The sequence below is a fragment of the Myxocyprinus asiaticus genome, chromosome 11, assembly GCF_019703515.2.
Source record: "Myxocyprinus asiaticus isolate MX2 ecotype Aquarium Trade chromosome 11, UBuf_Myxa_2, whole genome shotgun sequence".
NCBI lineage: Eukaryota > Metazoa > Chordata > Actinopteri > Cypriniformes > Catostomidae > Myxocyprinus > Myxocyprinus asiaticus.
The window spans coordinates 14,028,421-14,047,251 of NC_059354.1; the positions used below are offsets into that span (position 1 = coordinate 14,028,421).

The window sequence follows — 18,831 nt, forward strand, 5'->3', positions numbered from 1 at the left end:
CATTATTTTTTATTATTAACTCTGCCTTTTTGCTGTATTCTATTGTTGTGTACTGGAAGCTCCTGTCACCAAGACAAATTCCTTGTATGTGTAAGCATACCTGGCAATAAAGCTGATTCTGATTCTGATTTGATGGCAGAGATGGTACATTTTCCTATTCCTTGTCAATTTTCAAGTCATTGATTTTCAAGTCATTGAGCACACACTGAGAGATGTGCTTACCAATTACAAAGACTGTCAGAAAGGAACTGCATGTAACTCAGTGTCAAATGTGATTGCCATCTTACACACACCTACACCCAAATCTAACAAGGTTGGTCAGGGGTGTGGTGTGTCGACTGAAGGAGCTCATTTTTCAAAGTTGAAAATACCCCAGTGAGAGAGTTCAGGGAGGAAGGCAGTCATGCTTTTCATCTCTTCCATCTTATTTTCTTTTTTATCCTTCAGCACACAAACCTTTTAATCATATTAAGAATAGGTTTCACGGCTGACACAGACGAAGAGAAATAACAAGAATTATCATAAAGACTCCAAGAAAATGGCTTCACATGTGCAGTTTTCTATGCTGTGTTGACTTATATAGCCAAGAGCCATTCGCTTACATCACATTGCGTCGTGAAGTATGATTTTCTGCTTGCTATTGCTGGTATTTTGCAGGTGGTATTAAGGGAAGGGACATTCTCATTCTAGAGAGAATTTGATTGGACAAAAATCTGGATATGCCTGTGAGTGCAAGATAATGTTATGAATATTTTATCTCCATTTTACCAGAAGAAAAAGACTGTAAAATTGAAATGTGTATATCTGTTAAAAGTTCATTTTGTCCACTTTAAGGAATACACTAGCTTATAGATGCCTATAAGCTAATAGACATGGACTAAAAGCCACAAAGCCTCAAATCTTTAAAGCTTAGGGAAGGAGAGGTAGAAAGTATGAAGGTAATGGAAGGAGTGTGGTCTGTGTGTGTGTGTGTGGGTGGGTTTGGGTGCTTTACGAGGACATTTTTTTAGGTTACAAACTGGTAATTACAAGGGTATTATGGTATAAATGTGATTTATGAGAACATTTCTAGTGTCCCCATAATTCAAATCGCTTAAAAAACATACTAAATGATGTTTTTTTTTTTTTTTAAATGTAAAAAAGCTTTTTGTGAAGGTTAGGTTTAAGGGTAGGGTTAGGGGATAGAATCTATAGTTTGTACAGTATCAAAATCATTATGTCTATGGAGAGCCCTCATAAGAATAAGAAGCCGCACCAACATGTGTGTGTGTGTGTTTGTCCTTACCAGCAGTAGCAGTAGCACCATATCAGCGTGATCGCAGGCACAAGCCACATGCAGGGCTGTCCAGAGGTCTTCATCCTGCTGGTTGACATTCAATCCTTTCTCTATTAGAACTTCTGCTGCGAACACATTGTCATGACGGGCACACTGCAGAGATGACAGCAAAAGGAAATACAGTGGTGCAACATTCCCAGTCACAGAACAGCAAAGAGGATTACTGAGCGCATAAACTTTTCAGTTGACCTGAACTACCCTCTTGAAATGTTTAGATTTACATTGGCCCCAAATATGACATTTTCAAGTGTGGCTTAACTGTCCAAATACTTTTTGGGGCCACTGTCATTTCAGGAATGATATTTATTGAAAGTCAGCTGCCTCAACCCAACTTGAACCATTTAGCTCAATTACAACATTTCTTTAAAAGTTTCTGAGGGCTTTAGAAAATAACTGCATTATTTAGGTTCAAATAATAATAAATCAGTTCATTTAAATTAAACATTAAAATGTAATAAAAAGATTTATTCTTTTTGCATTAGATAATTACAATAATTGCACTGAGGCAGAGGCTGTTTGCAACAATCACAACTGTAATTTAAAATGTTATTTTCATATATTGCATTGGTATAAATGGTTTATTTCATATGCTGCACAATTAAAATGCATTGTTTTTGGGTTGAGTATCTCTTACTCTAAAGGCCCTTTCCTACCTACAGTCCTGGTATTTTCCCTCAGTAACTTTATAGATGAGAACTCTTACGAGGAACGAACACCCGAGGATTCACAAAAGGAACCACCGTAATGATGTCATCTAGTATCGACCATTTTTATTCTGACGTTATTTGCACATGTGTTTCAATAGCAACAACAAAATCAACAACACCGACATAGGACGTTGGGATCGGAGCTACACTTTTGTTTGTTTAGGGCTGTTTTATATGAATTGTGGCTAAGTCGGAAAACGTAGGCAGCTGCCTTATTAGTAAACGGTTTATACAACAGTGTTTTTGGATAAATGGAACTATCTGAACAGTTTAAAAAGCACCTCATTTGATCCTACATTCATCCATCCTTATATGGCCTCCGAACGCAGCATTTACCAGTTTTCGGACACAGCTTGCGTCTTCAGGTTACAGTTTAAACTGGGCACGTGATCCACGCGTGCGGTGCTCCAAGCTGCCGCCGGAGAGATGAGACGAGGTGGCGAAAGTGCTCTTTAACCATGCAGAACACGCTGAACTCATTGGACAACATTTTGAAAATGCACTATAAACCTATTTATCAACACAATCTTTTGCAATAAAGGATTTTATGACTCAGCATAAATTACTGTACTGAAATACTCAATCATTCACTTAAAAAAGACGTCTTGATGCAAGTTAACCATGCAGTAACAGGCACGCAATACTTCCCTCATGTAAACTTGATTTCATGACGGTTTAGTGTATAATAAAGTTAAACATCTGATTATTTATATCCATCATCCCAGGAAAAATTTTATGTAGTTATCCAGAAATCACTTTATTTTCTTTATAGTCACACAGTACAGATGCAATGAAATGTCAAATAGTGTCTCCCGATGAAGTCACACACACACACACACACACATATACATGAAACGGGTGATTCTCTTTGGATACTTTGTTTGTTATATGTTATTTCTGTTAAGAGAATTGTAAAATTAGCGCAATCCTCTGAGTAGCAGGCTAGCAGATAGTTTGTTTATTAATGGTGGCTGTGGAGCTCCTCACCTTTCTCAATGCAGGTTTTGACCAATCACAGGCTGCAGCACCTCCCACATTCCCACAGTTCCTATATGAAGCAAAAGTATCTACCCTGGAGTAGGAGCTAAAAATGTCCGCTAAAACGGCTTCAAGGAACTATAGTTCCCTAGGTGCGAAAGCAACGAAAACAGACTATTTAGCAGAGACGGGCCACTTCTATTAAAATGAAAGAGAGAAATTGGAACACCCATCCAAGGAGCTCGCACACAAAAATCAACAGATGTAGAAAGAAAGTCCAACCTTACAGGTTAAAGAGCCAATCACCTTTTCGATACAGACATTGCCTGTCAATCAGCTCAAGAATGCACATATGCATTAGCAAAACAAACTGGTAAAATTTAATTTTTCAGCGTAATCTGAGGTAAAGAAGCACAATTTATGACACCAGTATTGTTAGATTTTAATGCTGATTTAAAATATGTTCTTTAATCGTAATTTTGACCAACCGTTTTTGAGATTTCGGTGTTCCCCCATTCAAGTAGATAGGAGCTGCACTGTCATGACTGGAAATAGCCTCCCAGGAGCATTCCAAAGATGGCCGACAGTGAACTGACTTGCTAGAAAGACTTTGACTAAAAGCACTACACCCGGGGAAAAGTACCTAAAACGGGCTTTAGTATCGTCAGTGGGAAAGGCCCTTGTGAGAAAGCCTAGGCTTAATTAAACAGTATCCAATTAGCACTGAAATTTGATTTGCTTCCGTTTAGCTGTACTATACCCTGGCAGACCCTTTAAATTTATTTACCTCTCTATGGACGCGAAATTAAAAGTCATCTGTCTTGCTTGAGTATAGCTTGAGTCGCACACTGGACCGAGTCACACACTGGACCGGAGCTATTAATGTCAGTGCCGCTGAATGTATCAAATGTTTCTTAGTGTAACACTGAACTCTTTGGAGGGAGTGTAATTGCATTCAACCATTTAATAAAGAATCCATTATTGAACAGAGAAAGACTGTGACATAAACAGGCATTGTGTAAAAAAAAAAGAAAAAAAAAAGAGAATTAATCAACAATGTCAGTAGTCTTAAATGAACAGAAAACCAAATATGAAAGATTTCATTTGAGTAAATAAAATAAAATTGGGTGAGTGATTGTGAGGGAGTGAGTAATTGGGTACTTTGTTTTAAAAAGGGGATAGTTGGATGGTGTACTGAGGTCAGCTCAGTCACAGAAAGCTCAAGAGGCAGTGTGTATGTAAGTGAATTTGTCAGAGCTTGTCCTCATGTTCTTACCAGATGGAGCAGAGATCCTCCTGAGGAAATCACCATGTTCAGGTCAGCTCCTTCCTTCAGCAGCTTCAGCACTGCAACAAAAGACATGCAAAGAGGGATGACTTCAACTGCAATCAGAACATGTCCTCAAGTCTCTCTATGACCCTCTCTGTTCACAATCATGCAGTGAGGAAACAGAGGAAGATGACTATTTGTTTAAGAATCTTCAACACCACTGGAGACATTAGCTCCATTTCAAAACCTAGTAAGCTGCCTTGCTGTCTACTGCCTACATAGGCTGCAGCCTTTTAAGGAAGAATCCTAACTGAAATGGAACCTCATAAGTGACTGATTGGAACACTCTTCATAGGCAGCAACTAAGTGCACAAAACAGATTTCAATACAGTTTGACTTTAGCATGTTGCTAAGCTAGTAACACATTGCTCTAATAAGCTTAGTACATACAAATAAAATAAAAAAAATAAAAAATTCTAATAGGACCAAAAGGAAGTTGCATGATTTGGCAGTGACCTCTGTGTGTGCAGTGCTTCGTACACAGCTACAGTGATATTCACAATGGACAAGGATATAATTTTAACTTCACTCTCACAGAGAATAAAGTGCAGCATTAAAAAGAGGCTGCTTGGCAATTTGTTTTTTGCTGGTTTCACACGCACTCAACATCAGCCCACGCCTTCTTCGCCTGCAGAATTTCGCCATGTAAAGGTAAATGTAACCACGCGTTTTAGGGCTGGGCGATATGTAAAAAATTTGTTATCGATAACTGAGATATCCAATTATCTAATCAGAATAAATAAGCCTAATATATTCCCTTGTATTCCCAAAATAATGCTGCCAAATGTGTGTTCTTATCGAATTTGAGTTTGTATTGCTTTTTGGTTATACAGTTAATGCTGCAAAAAGAAAATACAATAAAACAAGGTTCAAGGTGAACGTGTCTTGTATTATTTTATGATTTAATCACTTTCGTCTTTTTTCTTTCATACAAAGATATATATTACAGAACCTGCAGAGTTGAGTTCACAATGCATGTTAATCACAAACTGCTCCATGGAAATAAAGCAAACTAAACTCACAGTACCTCCTGAGATGATCAGAGATCATTTGCAGCATTCTCATAGATGACATTATTCTTGCAAACAGGTTTCAGACAAATTAAAAACAGAAAGACTGACAACTCTTTACATGCGCGTGTTCCACAAGACACGCTCACGCTTCACGTCTCTGAACAAACAGTGAATCAGACATGAGCATTGACAGCCTTTCTTTTGTCTGTTCTTACATAATAAAATGTAATAAGTGTGTTTCTTCAAGCACGTGTCTTTGTGTCTAACATCATATGTCTCGGAGTGACATCTTACAGGTCACCTGCCCATTTCGGGTAGATGAGCAAAATTACCCGTGCATGAAATACCTGATTTGGATGAGGAGCTTGCGAACTGGGTTCAGCCTTGTCACATTTGGCGGGTGCTAGTTTCACACCACGGGCTACAGTTTAATATATTTAGTGACTTTCCAGATCCATGGTTTTGCCATTTCCCGAAATTGTCGATCATCGTCTGTCAATGAGTGTCACAAATCAGCATCGGGATATTTGTAAGATCGTGGATATCCGATTACAGCATCCTATCGCCCAGCCCTAGCGCCTTTACAACTGGTTGAAAAGAAGGTATATTAGAAAGCAGTATAGTCATCAAAACATCAAAACTGTTTGCTTAAGCATCCAGAAAAGCCCAACATAGAAACATTTGCTCAACATATGGTGCGAGTTTGGAGCAGGACCACCTGTTTGTCCAACCTGTGAAAGATGGTGGGAATGTTTGGGAAACCTATTATTTTTGAAGCCATTTTAAATTATTATTTCCGTTTGGTGTAAGTAGTCTGAGCAGGACACCAACTGTATAAATCTTGGTAGGTATGAGTCCTTTGTATTCAAAGCATCTTATATCATATTATAATATAATATTCTGTTGACATGAGAGTACCCCAGGAGCATACTAGACTGGTATTGATCCTATAACCAAGTATCTAACTTTCAGTCTTTTGTCTTACCAGACCTGGATACTTAACCACAATGAACTCTGTGACAGTGTCTAGTTCAATGACGAGTTTTCATTGTGAGCACTGTCTTTGATATGGACCATCTCTTCCTGCCATTCCCTCTGGCCTGAACTGAAATACATCACACACTGCTACACCCCATTGACTTTAATTACTGAAGAACCCATTAGACACTATACCGATTCCCACCAAAATAAGGAGCATTCCTCGCATGATATTTAAACGAGTACACTGAGGGAAGGAAGTGATTCAACATTGGGTATATATATACACTCAAACATTCACAAATTCTAGAGGGATTTTTCAGCTTCAAAGCATGACACCTTACTCATCTGGTATTGTGTCTACAATCTGCTTGGTGGGGAATACATTTGCTTACGTGGAGAAATTAGTGAGGCATGATGGAGACCCATATGATCTCAGCTGAGGTTTGAATTAGCAAAGATAGATGAAAAGACAGATGCATGCACAAAATAAATCTTAGCATCAGCAAGTTAGCCTACTAAGGATCTCTGGCCTCCACTCAGGCAAAACTAAAGAAATAACTCCATTTGATGGGTCATTATGTGAAAAAAAAAACAACAACAAAAAACAACAACACATTTTTAAACAAACGCACAAAGGGAAGAGGACACATATGCGGTGCAAGACTCTTTGTTCCCTCTAGTTTCAAAATCCTTAAAGGCAACGCAAGTTTATTTATACAGCACATTTCATACACAATGGCATTTCAAAGTGCTTTACATATACATTTGAAAGAAAATACAAGATAAAACAAAAATTAAAACCAATTAAGAACATGAAATAAGAATAAAAAGTATTACACACATTGAGAAAAAGTTATATAACAATAAAATAAAAAGAATAAAATAGCATAAAAATCAGGAGAACATGTATTAAGAGCACGACTTCAGCGAATTGAAAAAGCAGAGAACATGAAATGATCCAAATCATTATTTAATTTATTTTCCTTTAAAAGTTCATCCAAAAAATTTTATTTTGTTTTCTCACCCACATGTCTTTCCAATCATGTATACCTTTCTTTCTTCGGTGGAGCAGAAAAAGAGATGTTAGGTAGAATGTCCAATGCTCTTTTCAGCATATAGTGACCACAGGTGTTCAAGCTCCAAAAAGGATGAAAAACAAAACAAAAACATTTCCATGAAATGTACAATTAAAAAAGCCAAATAGATTTATGTAGAAAGTAGGTAGCTCTCAAATCTTGTTTAAATATAGGTTCGACATATCACACCAGGTTTGACATCAAACTGTGCACTATTGGTTCTTGCATGGCATGTAACCAGTCGCAACGTGGCAAGTTTGAACATGCTGAAGTGTGAATGAGATGTGAATGAAATAGCTACTGCAAAGGTGAACAATTTCAGTATCTAATGACTTAAATTGTGGTTAGTTCCTCACACAAAGCTATCACATGGTTTCAGAAGACTTCGAATATACCAAAAATTTCAGAAAGACTACTTTTATTAAACATTTACAGTGCTATTTTTTATCCTTTTTGAAGCTTGACAGCCTATGTTCACTGTACAGAAAAGAGCATTGTGGACATTCTTCTCAGCTTCTTTGGTGTTCTACAGAAGAAAACCATACTGGTGTGGAACAACATGAGGGTGAGCAAATGATGACAGTTTTATTTTTTGGGTGGACTAACCCTTTAATTCTCCATTTCCTTGACAACAGTGGCTGTGGTACATTGACTATGGTGTCAGTGTGATAGATTAGCTCAGAAGCTTGAATGGTTGAATAGAGAGATCTCTCAGCAATCCCCATCAGGAAACTGATCTCTGGTGTAGATTATCTGGAGAGGACAGCACGGAAAAATAAAAGTGAATGAAGATCCCAGAGAAGAAATGAAGCAGGGTGTCAGGCTTGTCCGATAGTTGCCAAAAGCAATCAAGGGCTATTCAATGATAAAAGGGTTTCTATGCAATGTGCCTGATTAGCTTGATGCAGCTAAAGAACATATTTTGTTGATCACCACAACACAATGGTGGCCGTGCATCTTAATCACATGATCCAACGGCATTTCAAACATACTGTATAATCAATGCTAATTGCATATGCCTGCCAGCCTGAAGTCTTGCCAGCTCTTCGCAAAGATGTGCTGGTGGCCAAAGGCTCCAACAAATCAATACATCTTAAGCTAGGTAATAAAATCAAGAATGTACCTGTGTGAGTTCTGTACATGGCACACATACAGTATGTGCTTGATTCACCACCTACCAGGACAGAATGAAAGTTAATTACAGGTAGTGGTCGACCGATATATCGCAGAGGCTGATACATTTTCCTGTTTGGCCAATTTTTTTCTTGAGGGTGCCGAAAATCGCCTGCTTGCATGTGAAGCGAATGAGACATGTAAACGACCAGTCATGGTTTGTTTTGTTGTTACGTGCATCGTGTTACTAAAATAATAGACCGGTGAGCAACACAGCATCATTTAAATGGTCCGCAAATCAAAGCCGCGGCAGACGCGTTTGAGCTCTTAATGTTAAAGTGCTCACCTGTTTCATTCTCCCTCTGTCTCCTCAACAGTTCCCTGTAACTTTTAACTGTCTTGTCTAATGATAAAAAGGCAAGAATCAATAAAACTAATATCATATATACCATCTGCTAATATCCACATATCTCGTTTAAACAGATGTAATAAACCAACCTCACACAACTTGAGCAGATCCAGCATCCTGTGGAGCGCTCATTTATTTACCTCTAAAGCATGTATTCTATCAGCCTCTCCTCAACAGTTCTCTGTAACTTTTAACTTTCTTTTCTAATGATAAAAAGCAAATATAAATAAAATGTATATTAAATACCATTTGCAAATATGCATATATCTCGTTTAAACAGATGTAATTCACGAACCTCATGAAAATCCAGCATTTTCTTTCCGTTGAGCGCTTATCTAATATCTTCCTCTGAAGCGCATATTCCATCAGCCAGAATTAAAATTTCAGGATCAAGATCAAAGGTTCCTCTGATTCAGAAATCATGATAGTCAGTTGTCACAATCCAAGCAGGCGATCCAGGCTCGCTGGAACCGCACGTGCGCATGAGTGCAACCAAAGTCTTTCTAGCAAGTCCGTCCACTGTCGGCCATGTTTGGAATGCTCTCGGGAGGCTATTTCCTGTCATGACAGTGCAGCTCCTATCTACTTGAATTGGGAAAGACCGAAAGCTCCAAAACAGTTGGTCAAGATTACAATCAAAGAACATATTTCAAATCAGCAATAAAATTTGACAACACTGGTATCATAAATGGTGCTTCTTTACCTCAGATTATGCTAAAAATCTAAATTTTCCCAGCTTTTATAGCTAATGCGCGTTCTCGAGTTGATTAACAGGCGATGTCTGCACCTAAAAGGTGATTGGCTCTTTTATCTGTAAGGCGGGACTTTCTATATACATCTGCTGACCATTGGCTGCAGTTTGGTGTTTTAATTTATTCCATTCATTTTAACATAAGTGGCCTGTCTCTGCTAAATAGTCTCTGGTGCAACTTCAAGGTAAAAGCGCTTCACGTGTGCTATAAATAAATGTCTTATTCACTATGCACTGTATGTACAATTGGTTTGATTCTGTATTTTTTGAGAAAATGCGATTGCTAACATGGACATGTCATCCATGGTTGCTGGACTACTGTGTGTACTGTTATTTCCTTCTTCCTAATATATTAACAGTTTCTGCATGTGCAAATAAATAAAATTTGATGACTAAACAGAAATCAGAAGAAACTGCTATCTACCATTTAAAATACAATATTATTATTTTTTCTGAAGTTTTGTGTGAAATTGAGTAAATGTAGTGCTAAATAAGAGTTTATTATTTTTTTTTAGCAATTTTATGTTTATGTTATTTACTATATTAAATTGTGTGATATATCGGCATTGTATCGGCATATTGGCCACCCTGCTCTCTGAATATCGGCATTGGCCATTAAAAAACCCATGTTGGTCGACTACTAATTACAGGGGCAATCATCACAATATGATCAGGCTGGTTTACCCTATCCGTGGTTTAATATGATGATTCTCACAGGAGTGGGTACTACCTCAAACAGATGTGCTGTTGATGGCCTTAAAAGCCCTCAAAACAGCTGGAAAGAAAGGTTGTGTGATTGGCACTGTTGGGAAAAATTCTTAATTTAAGAATTGGCTCCCTTTCAACTCATGAGCTGGAATTTGAATTACACTGGCCACACCCCACAGGATGTTGAATTTGAATTAGTGTGACAAGAAAAGGATTTTATTGAACTGCAATTGAAATATATTCAACACAGTTACACAAAAGATTTGTGACAAAACATAATTATCATACAAATCATTAATTGACTAATTATGCCTATTTATTACCATTTACATAGAATATATTTTCTTATGAAATGATTAGACATATCTTTCAACACTCTATAAAATACAATAACCTCATCAATACAGCACAGACATATTTTTATATATATATATATTTTTTTTTATTTAAATGTGTCAGGCAAAATATCCAACATATTCTTTCCAGATTAGATGTGACTATGACATTATTATTTGAAATCAAAATCTTCTTCCACAAAGGTCCATAAAATGAAACTTATTAAATATAATGAAATATATAGATATTTATACAGTACCATGCAAAAGTCTTAGGTGCATTTTATTTTTCACAAAAACATTCATCTTAAAATAGCTATTTTATATATTTGGATTTTAGTATATCAGTAGGAAATTTAAATTTTAGATTTCCTTTGCAAATAGATTTGTTTAGAAGAAAAACAAGGAGCCCTACAACACATGGTATGGCCCCCACAGAGCCCGGATCTCAGCATCATTGAGTGATGAAATGAAGAAACAGAAGCAATTGAGACCTTTGATACCTAAATAGATAGAAGAACTGTGGGAAGTTCTCCAAGAAGCTTGGAACACTGCAGGGTCACTTTATATATAGCCTATACATCTGTGATGTATAAAATAATAATATAAAAACATGTTCACCTCGAAGCATGATTTATATTTCAGTGATTATTATCATCATTATAATTATTATGTTTACATGTATAATTGTTTTTAGATCTTAATTTGTATTAGTAATTTTCTGCATGTTGACATAGACGGATACTTTTGTGACAGTAAATAGACAGGTGGTTATATATACTTCATTATTTTATCTGCTTTTTCATTTCATTTGAAGTGCAATTTGAATTTAGAAATGTCTTTGGTTTAAGTTTTTCATTTTTTTAAATAAATTAATGTAATTTTCAATGCAAAATCACTAAAGCAAGAATATTCACCGATCACTCAGCCAGGGGGTTGATGATGTAATTGGATATTGTGATATACAGTGTGTATATATATATATATATATATATATATATATATATATATATATATATATATATATATATTTACACAAACTACCGGTCAAAAGTTTTGAAACACTTACTCATTCTTTATTATACATTTTTTTTTTTTTTTTTTTTCACATTTAGAATAATAATAAAGTCATCAAAACTATGGAATAACATAAATGGAACTATGGGAATTATGTTGTGACTAAATAAATCCAAAATAAATCAAAACTGTGTTATATTTTAGCATCTTCAAAGTAGTCACCCTTTGCCTAGAATTTGCAGACATGTACTCTTGACATTTTCTCAACCAACTTCTTGAGGTATCACCCTGAGATACTTTTTAAACAGTATTGAAGGAGTTTCCATCTATGTTGGGAACTTATTGGCTGCTTTTCTTTATTATTTGGTCCAAGTCTTTATGAAATAAAATAATATGGTGGCACAATTATATTTTTGTCTACAAAACTAATTTCAAACATTTAAGCATACGCCTTCAGATCAAGAGATTTTTAAGATCATGAGAAACATTTTGACCGGTAGTGTGTGTATGTATATATATATATATATATATATATATATATATATATATATATATATATATAATTATTTATTTATTTTATTTATTTATTTTTTTTTTATAAAAATATCGTGAATATATTTCTTGCATATCGCCCAGCCCTAGGAGGGTAAAAAACAAATGTCTTCACATACATTCAAAGTCATTACCCTTCTGAAGCAGCTAAACAGGGTCCTTGGATGAAAGGTAATAAAACACCAACATTAAACCCGCAACAAGCCACAGCAAGTGATGTATTTGCCCGGACAACGAAACCGGTAGAAAGTGATGGAGAGAATGCAAGGATGAAGTAGTTTCGTTGCCAAAGAGATGTTGCCCTTCACTACTGTTGAAAAGCCATCTTTCAAAAAGTTGAACAACACACATTTTAATTGAACTTAATTTGAACAAAGTTTCATTTGAATTTTTGAAAAAAAAAAAAAAAAAATGTAAATCATGCTGCCTTGCATTATTGTGTAGGCTATTTCTTAACGAAAATGACCCCATAGTACCACTTAGCGTCCAATCAGTGGTAATACCGGTGTTAGTCGGTTTGAACATGAACACTGCACCGGTGTGAAAATTATGATATCGTGGCAAGTCTACTGCAGTCATGAAGCTTTTTTAATTCCCCAAGTCTCTTAACTCAAATGAGTACCAGCTAAGTTTTTCTCATACCCAGGACAAATTCGCCATCATTCTTCCATTCTGTTGAGGCACACATTCTCACTTTCCATGGGTTCAATGCAATTTGGGTTGCTGATGAGACTGAAAGAGCCTCCTCTGAAAAAAACCCAATCAACATATTAGCACACTAATATTCATTATCTCACCACTGGCTCGGTAATACAATACCTGCTATTTGTATAATGAGACCCAGCAAATACTGTAAGCCTCTTTATCCAAAAACATTCTGATATTAAGAAGCTGCTAGTCTTAAATAAATCAATCGATGTGCCGATTAATTAATTGAATTAATCCAAATTAATTGCATATATAAATATTTGCTGAGAAAGCCCCTCAAATAACAATAATTCAACATATAATGATTAAATAATTAAAAATATATATTACAGCTCTTGAAAAAATTAAGAGACCACTGCACAATTATCAGTTTCTCTGGATTTAATATTAATAGGTATATGAACATTTTTGTTTTATTCTATAGAGTACTGACAACATTTCTTCCAAATTCCAAATAAAAATATTGTCATTTAGAGCATTTATTTGCAGTAAATACAACTGGTCAAAATAACAAAAAATATGCAATGTTTTCTGAACTTGAATAATGCAAAGAAAACAAGTTCATATTCATTTTTAAACAACACAATACTAATGTTTTAACTTAGGAAGTGTTCAGAAATCAATATTTGGTGGAATAACCCTGATTTTCAATTACAGCTTTCATGTGGCTTGGCATGCTCTCTACTAGCCATTCACATTGGTGTTGAGTGACTTTATGCCACTCCTGGTGCAAAAATTCACAATGGCTTGTGGCCATCCATCTTCCTCTTGATCACTTTCCAGAGGTTTTCAATGGGGTTCAGGACTGGAGATTGGGCTGGCCATGACAGGGTCTTTTATCTTTGTTTTTTTTATTTTTATTATTTTCTCCCCTTTTCTCCCCAATTTGGAATGCCCAATTCCCAATGTGCTCCAAGTCCTCATGGTGGCATAGTGGCTCGCCTCAATCTGGGTGGCGGAGGACGAATCTCAGTTGCCTCCGCAGCGCATCTTATTATGTGGCTTGTTAAGCGCGTTACCGCGGAGACATAGCACGTGTGGAGGCTTCATGCTATTCTCCGCAGCATCCACGCACAACTCACCACGCGCCCCACTGAGAGTGAGAACCACATTATAGCGACCAAGCCTATGTAACCCTATGTAACTCTACCCTCCCTAGCAACCGGGCCAATTTGGTTGCTTAGGAGTCCTGGCTGGAGTCACTCAGCACGCCCTGGATTCGAACTCACAACTCCAGGGGTGGTAGTCAGCGTCTTTACTCGCTGAGCTACCCAGCCCCCCTCCACCCATGACAGGGTCTTGATCCAGTTGTCCTCCATCCACACCTTGATTGACCTGGCTGTGTGGCATGGAGCGTTGTCCTGCTGGAAAAACCAATTCTCAGAGTTGGGGAACATTGTCAGAGCAGAAGGAAGCAAGTTTTCTTCCAGGATAACCTTGTACATGGCTTGATTCATGTGTCCTTCACAAAAACAAATCTGCCCGATTCCAGCCTTGCTGAAGCACCCCAGATCATGACCGATCCTAAACCTGGCCATCTAATGGTTAGAGACCTGGAGAGGCCTTCAAGCCACAGTGCCTCGCACCCACTGTGAAATTTGGTGGAGGATCGGTGATGATCTGGGGGTGCTTTTGGTTGTGCCACATCATAAACATACCATTTTTAGGTCGCTTTGTCAAGCTTAACGTAGTTTGAAACTTAGAAAAGCATGTCTTCAGATCCCTGCATTTGGATTTGCGTTCCATCAAGTTGTGTTTGAACACAAGAATGTGTTCTCATCTTGTGCTGTCTGCTGTCAGTAAGTGTGGTTTGTCTCTGTACAGTTGTGCGTTGCCTATAAAGCTGAAGTTTTGCTAATTCCCCCCTGGAGAAAACAGGTGGTACTTCAAGCTTGAATTGCTCTGATGGTAGGAATATTCCTTATTACAGTCCAGGCACAATTGCTTTAATGTGTTACATTTTGTAACAAGTTATTTTTTGTATAATTCATCACACTAGATTAACTCGTTAAATCGGCAGCCCTAGTTTAAATGTTGAAAAATTGCACACTTCATCATGGTTGCCATTAACTCGCTGTTACCACTGAAGTTCCAGAGTAGCTGTTACAGGGTCAAATTGATCCTATATGAGAAATCACAGCACAACAGGCACAATTTGCTGTTTGTGACTGAGTATGTGTGAAAGACATGATGAGAAAAAGCATTTCACATTGCCATATTCAAAACACATCAGGCTGAAAGGTTAACATTAAGTTATAGTAAATCTGTGTTAAAGTCTAAATGACCTGAAGGGTTAATCATTGAGATAAATACTTTGTGTGCTCTTTAGAGGAAAGTGTTTCTGCTGACTGTACTGGTGCATGTTCACATGGAGCTATGGAGCCTGATGAGCACATCTGTTAAATTGTTCTGCTAAGGAAATTAAAGGGAAATCAGACACCATTGATCACCTGGGTCTGTCTTAAGACTCCTTACTGAATGCAAACAGAGGCTGTTTAGCCAAAGACTGAGCAATTTTACATACAGTAAATTAATGGAAGAACTCCCAATGTGCCTGATGTAGAAGTCCGGCCTTATAGGTAGATACAAACCTTTTAGATACAAACATCACTGTGGAGAGTGGGGCAAGCCAAGCGGCGACTGTGTGGAGCGAGGCCAGGTTGGACACCTGCAGCGGATTATCTCGCACAGCTGTGGGTGATTGCAGCCTTAACGAGCGGGAGATAAAGCCACGACGAGCGGTAGTTGGGGAGAGACTCCAGGACAGAGAGAGACAATGAAGCTGTGTATTCATGTGGAGCTGAAAAGCACCCTGTTAATGTGTTCGTGCTGGTGAAAAGCAGTGGTATTGAATGTCTTTGTTACACTGAAAAGTGCTGACAATAAAGTGTCTCATGTTGGACATTTGACCGGCTCCCGCCTCCTTCAGTGGGTCGACTTCCTTACAATCGCCTGTCCATTAACTCGAGAACGTGCATGCATATTTAGCACTATCTGAGCAAAAGCAGCACAATTTAAGATACCATTATTGTTGGATGTTACTGCTGATTTGAATAATCATGTAATTCTGACCAAAAGTTTTGGAGATTTCAGTCTTTCCCCTATCAAGAAGACAGGAGCTGTACTTTAATACCTCTTGCATCCATAGAAAACAGCTACTCGGGAGAGTTCCCAGCCGAGTGGACTGACTTGTCTAGAAAGGGACTTTGATACAACTAAACAGAGGTCAGCGGACACGTTTGCACTCTTTGCACTCACATGACATACTTTGTAAACACAAAGCACACCAGTTTTCCTTTATGTTCACCCTTACAAAACTTGAGAGTTCACTGCAAATTTGCCACAGAATTGCTGCAAATTCGCCACAGATAATTTTCACAAACAAATGAGCTTTGCAGCAAAGTTATTTGCCAAAGGTTCACCACTACCGGTGAAGAGCTGCAAACTTCTGGTAAACATTTGCAACGAATCACAAGCTTATTTGCATGTGAAAATAACAAGCAGCAAATTTGCAGAAAGTTTGTGGCATGCAATTCCAAATGTATTTAGAGGAATTTTCACTCCTGTCCCAATGTAAAGAGCACAAATGAAGTCATGTGATCCACAGCTAGTCAACACAAACCCAACTTTTTGACTAGTGGCTGAACTAATCGTCTACTCAACATTATAGACCTCTCTCTAATGCACAGCGAGTAAACAATAGGAAAGAGAGAGAGGAAGGGATTTCAGAACACTACCGATCCAGTTACCTACAGATCCACAGTGTGTGTATCTTAGTGTAATGTGGGTTGTTGGTTTGGGGAAAAAGGAGGATTTTGTCGTTAAGTATTTTGTGCCAGATATACAAAACAATCCCTAAGGACAATTGCTTCATTTGTGCTTTGAGCTCTCATTTTAAATCTAATCCATTGCATAACTATAATGAAGTGCCTGAGTTTATCTTGCATTACATACTACAATAGTGCATTATGATTAGCAGCAGCAGCGTATAGGTGTCACCCATTATCTCTGATTGTAATAGGCAAGAAGAGCCAGTCATCTCTACAATCTATGTGGTGATGTGGAAGGGCCGAGACCATATTAGAGAATGCACAACACTAGGTTATGAGAGGTGCAGACAACAAAATTATGTCTCCAGAGGATAGAATTCAATCAGTGGCACCACAAACAGACATTTCAAATCATTCAGACAGAGCATACACAACCATTTGCAACACTTTGTCTGAGAGTGAAAGAGACAGCATGGGTGTGAGATCTCCATTACACAAGAGGCCAATACATACTAGATTTGTGTTTCCTGCAAGAACAGGGTTGGGGAGTAACGAAATACATGTAACGGGATTATGTATTTAAAATACAAAATATAAGTAACTGTATTCCACTACAGTTACAATTTAAATAATTGATATTTAGAATACAGTTACATTCAAAAAGTATTTTGATTATTGAAGAGATTACTTTGCATTTTATTGTCATTTGTTTCATTTAATATTTAGTCCTTTCAGATGGAAAAATGTATACATATAAATTATTTTGTTTTTGTTTGTTTGTCCTGTGTTTAGTAATCTTTTTCCAGTCAGTTTTACCAGAGACGAACTGCTGAGCATTCAACAGCATATATCAGTCAATCTTTTCCCGGAATATTCAGATGTTTTGTTTGACATTTTAGTCGGAGGCGCGGCTGTGTTGTTTAAACGTGCTATGAGATGCAGGCGAGGGAGACGAGCAGGCCTACAAGCCTGCTTTGACTGCACTGATTGGAGTGTTTTTGAGGCTGCAGCCACAGACCTGGATGAGCTCACATACTGTTACATCATATATCAGTTTCTGTGAGGATATGTGCATTCCTACTAGGACTTATTTAACATTTAACAACAACAAACCATGGTTTACAGCGGAACTCAGGCAGCTTCGTCAGGCCAAAGAGGATGCTTACAGGGTTGGGGATAAAGTCTTGTACAATCAGGCCAGGAACACACTGAATAAGGGAATCAGAGTGGCTAAAAGAAGATACACTGAGAAGCAGAAAAACAAGTTTTCAGCTAACGACCCTGCATCAGTGTAGAGTGGCATGAAACAACTTACGAATTATAGAACTCCTACTCCCAACCCTGTGGTGGACCAACAACGGGCTGATGACCTGAATGTGTTCTACTGTAAATTTGAAAGCCACAATCTCACACCCCACACCCACTCTGACCTTCACTTCACACAAACACCAACACCTTCTGCAACCCCCCTCCTCCCCCCTCCTGCTACTCAACCTGCACTTAAGATCTGTGAAGCTGATGTGAGCCGCGTCTTTCGAAAACAAAGGATAAGGAAAGCACAGGGCCCAGATGGCGTTTCACCTGCATGTCTTAGATCCTATGCAAACCAGCTGGCCCCCATCTTCACACAGATCTTCAATAGATCACTGGAGCAGTGTGAAGTCCCATGCTGCTTCAAACATTCCACTATCATCCCCATCCCAAAGAAATGATGATGCAGTCAACATGGGATTCCATCATATCCTGCAACATCTGGACAGACCAGGGACATATGCAAGGATCCTTTTTGTGGACTTCAGTTTGGCTTTCAACACCATTATCCCAGCTATTCTCCAGACTAAATTACACCAACTCTGTTCCCACGTCTATCTGTCAGTGGATTACAAGCTTTCAGACAGACAGGCAGCAGCTTGTGAGACAGGGGAAATTCACTTACAGCACCTGTACAATCAGCACTGGTGCCCCCCAGGGATGTGTGCTCTCCCCACTACTCTTCTCCCTCTACACCAACTACTGCATCGCCAAGGACCCCTCTGTCAAGCTCCTA

The 18,831-nt window shown here is 37.9% G+C and overlaps 1 protein-coding gene across 1 annotated transcript in view; it reads right to left on the reverse strand.

The window, feature by feature from the left end:
- LOC127448609 (unconventional myosin-XVI-like) overlaps positions 1-18,831 on the reverse strand; it is a 311,203-nt gene that overhangs the window by 223,277 nt on the left and 69,095 nt on the right. Inside the window, exons 3-4 of the mRNA XM_051711276.1 lie at positions 4,298-4,368; positions 1,286-1,429 (exon numbers count right to left, since the gene is read on the reverse strand). Coding sequence (XP_051567236.1) covers positions 1,286-1,429; positions 4,298-4,368 — 215 coding nt within the window. The remainder of the gene's footprint in view (positions 1-1,285; positions 1,430-4,297; positions 4,369-18,831) is intronic.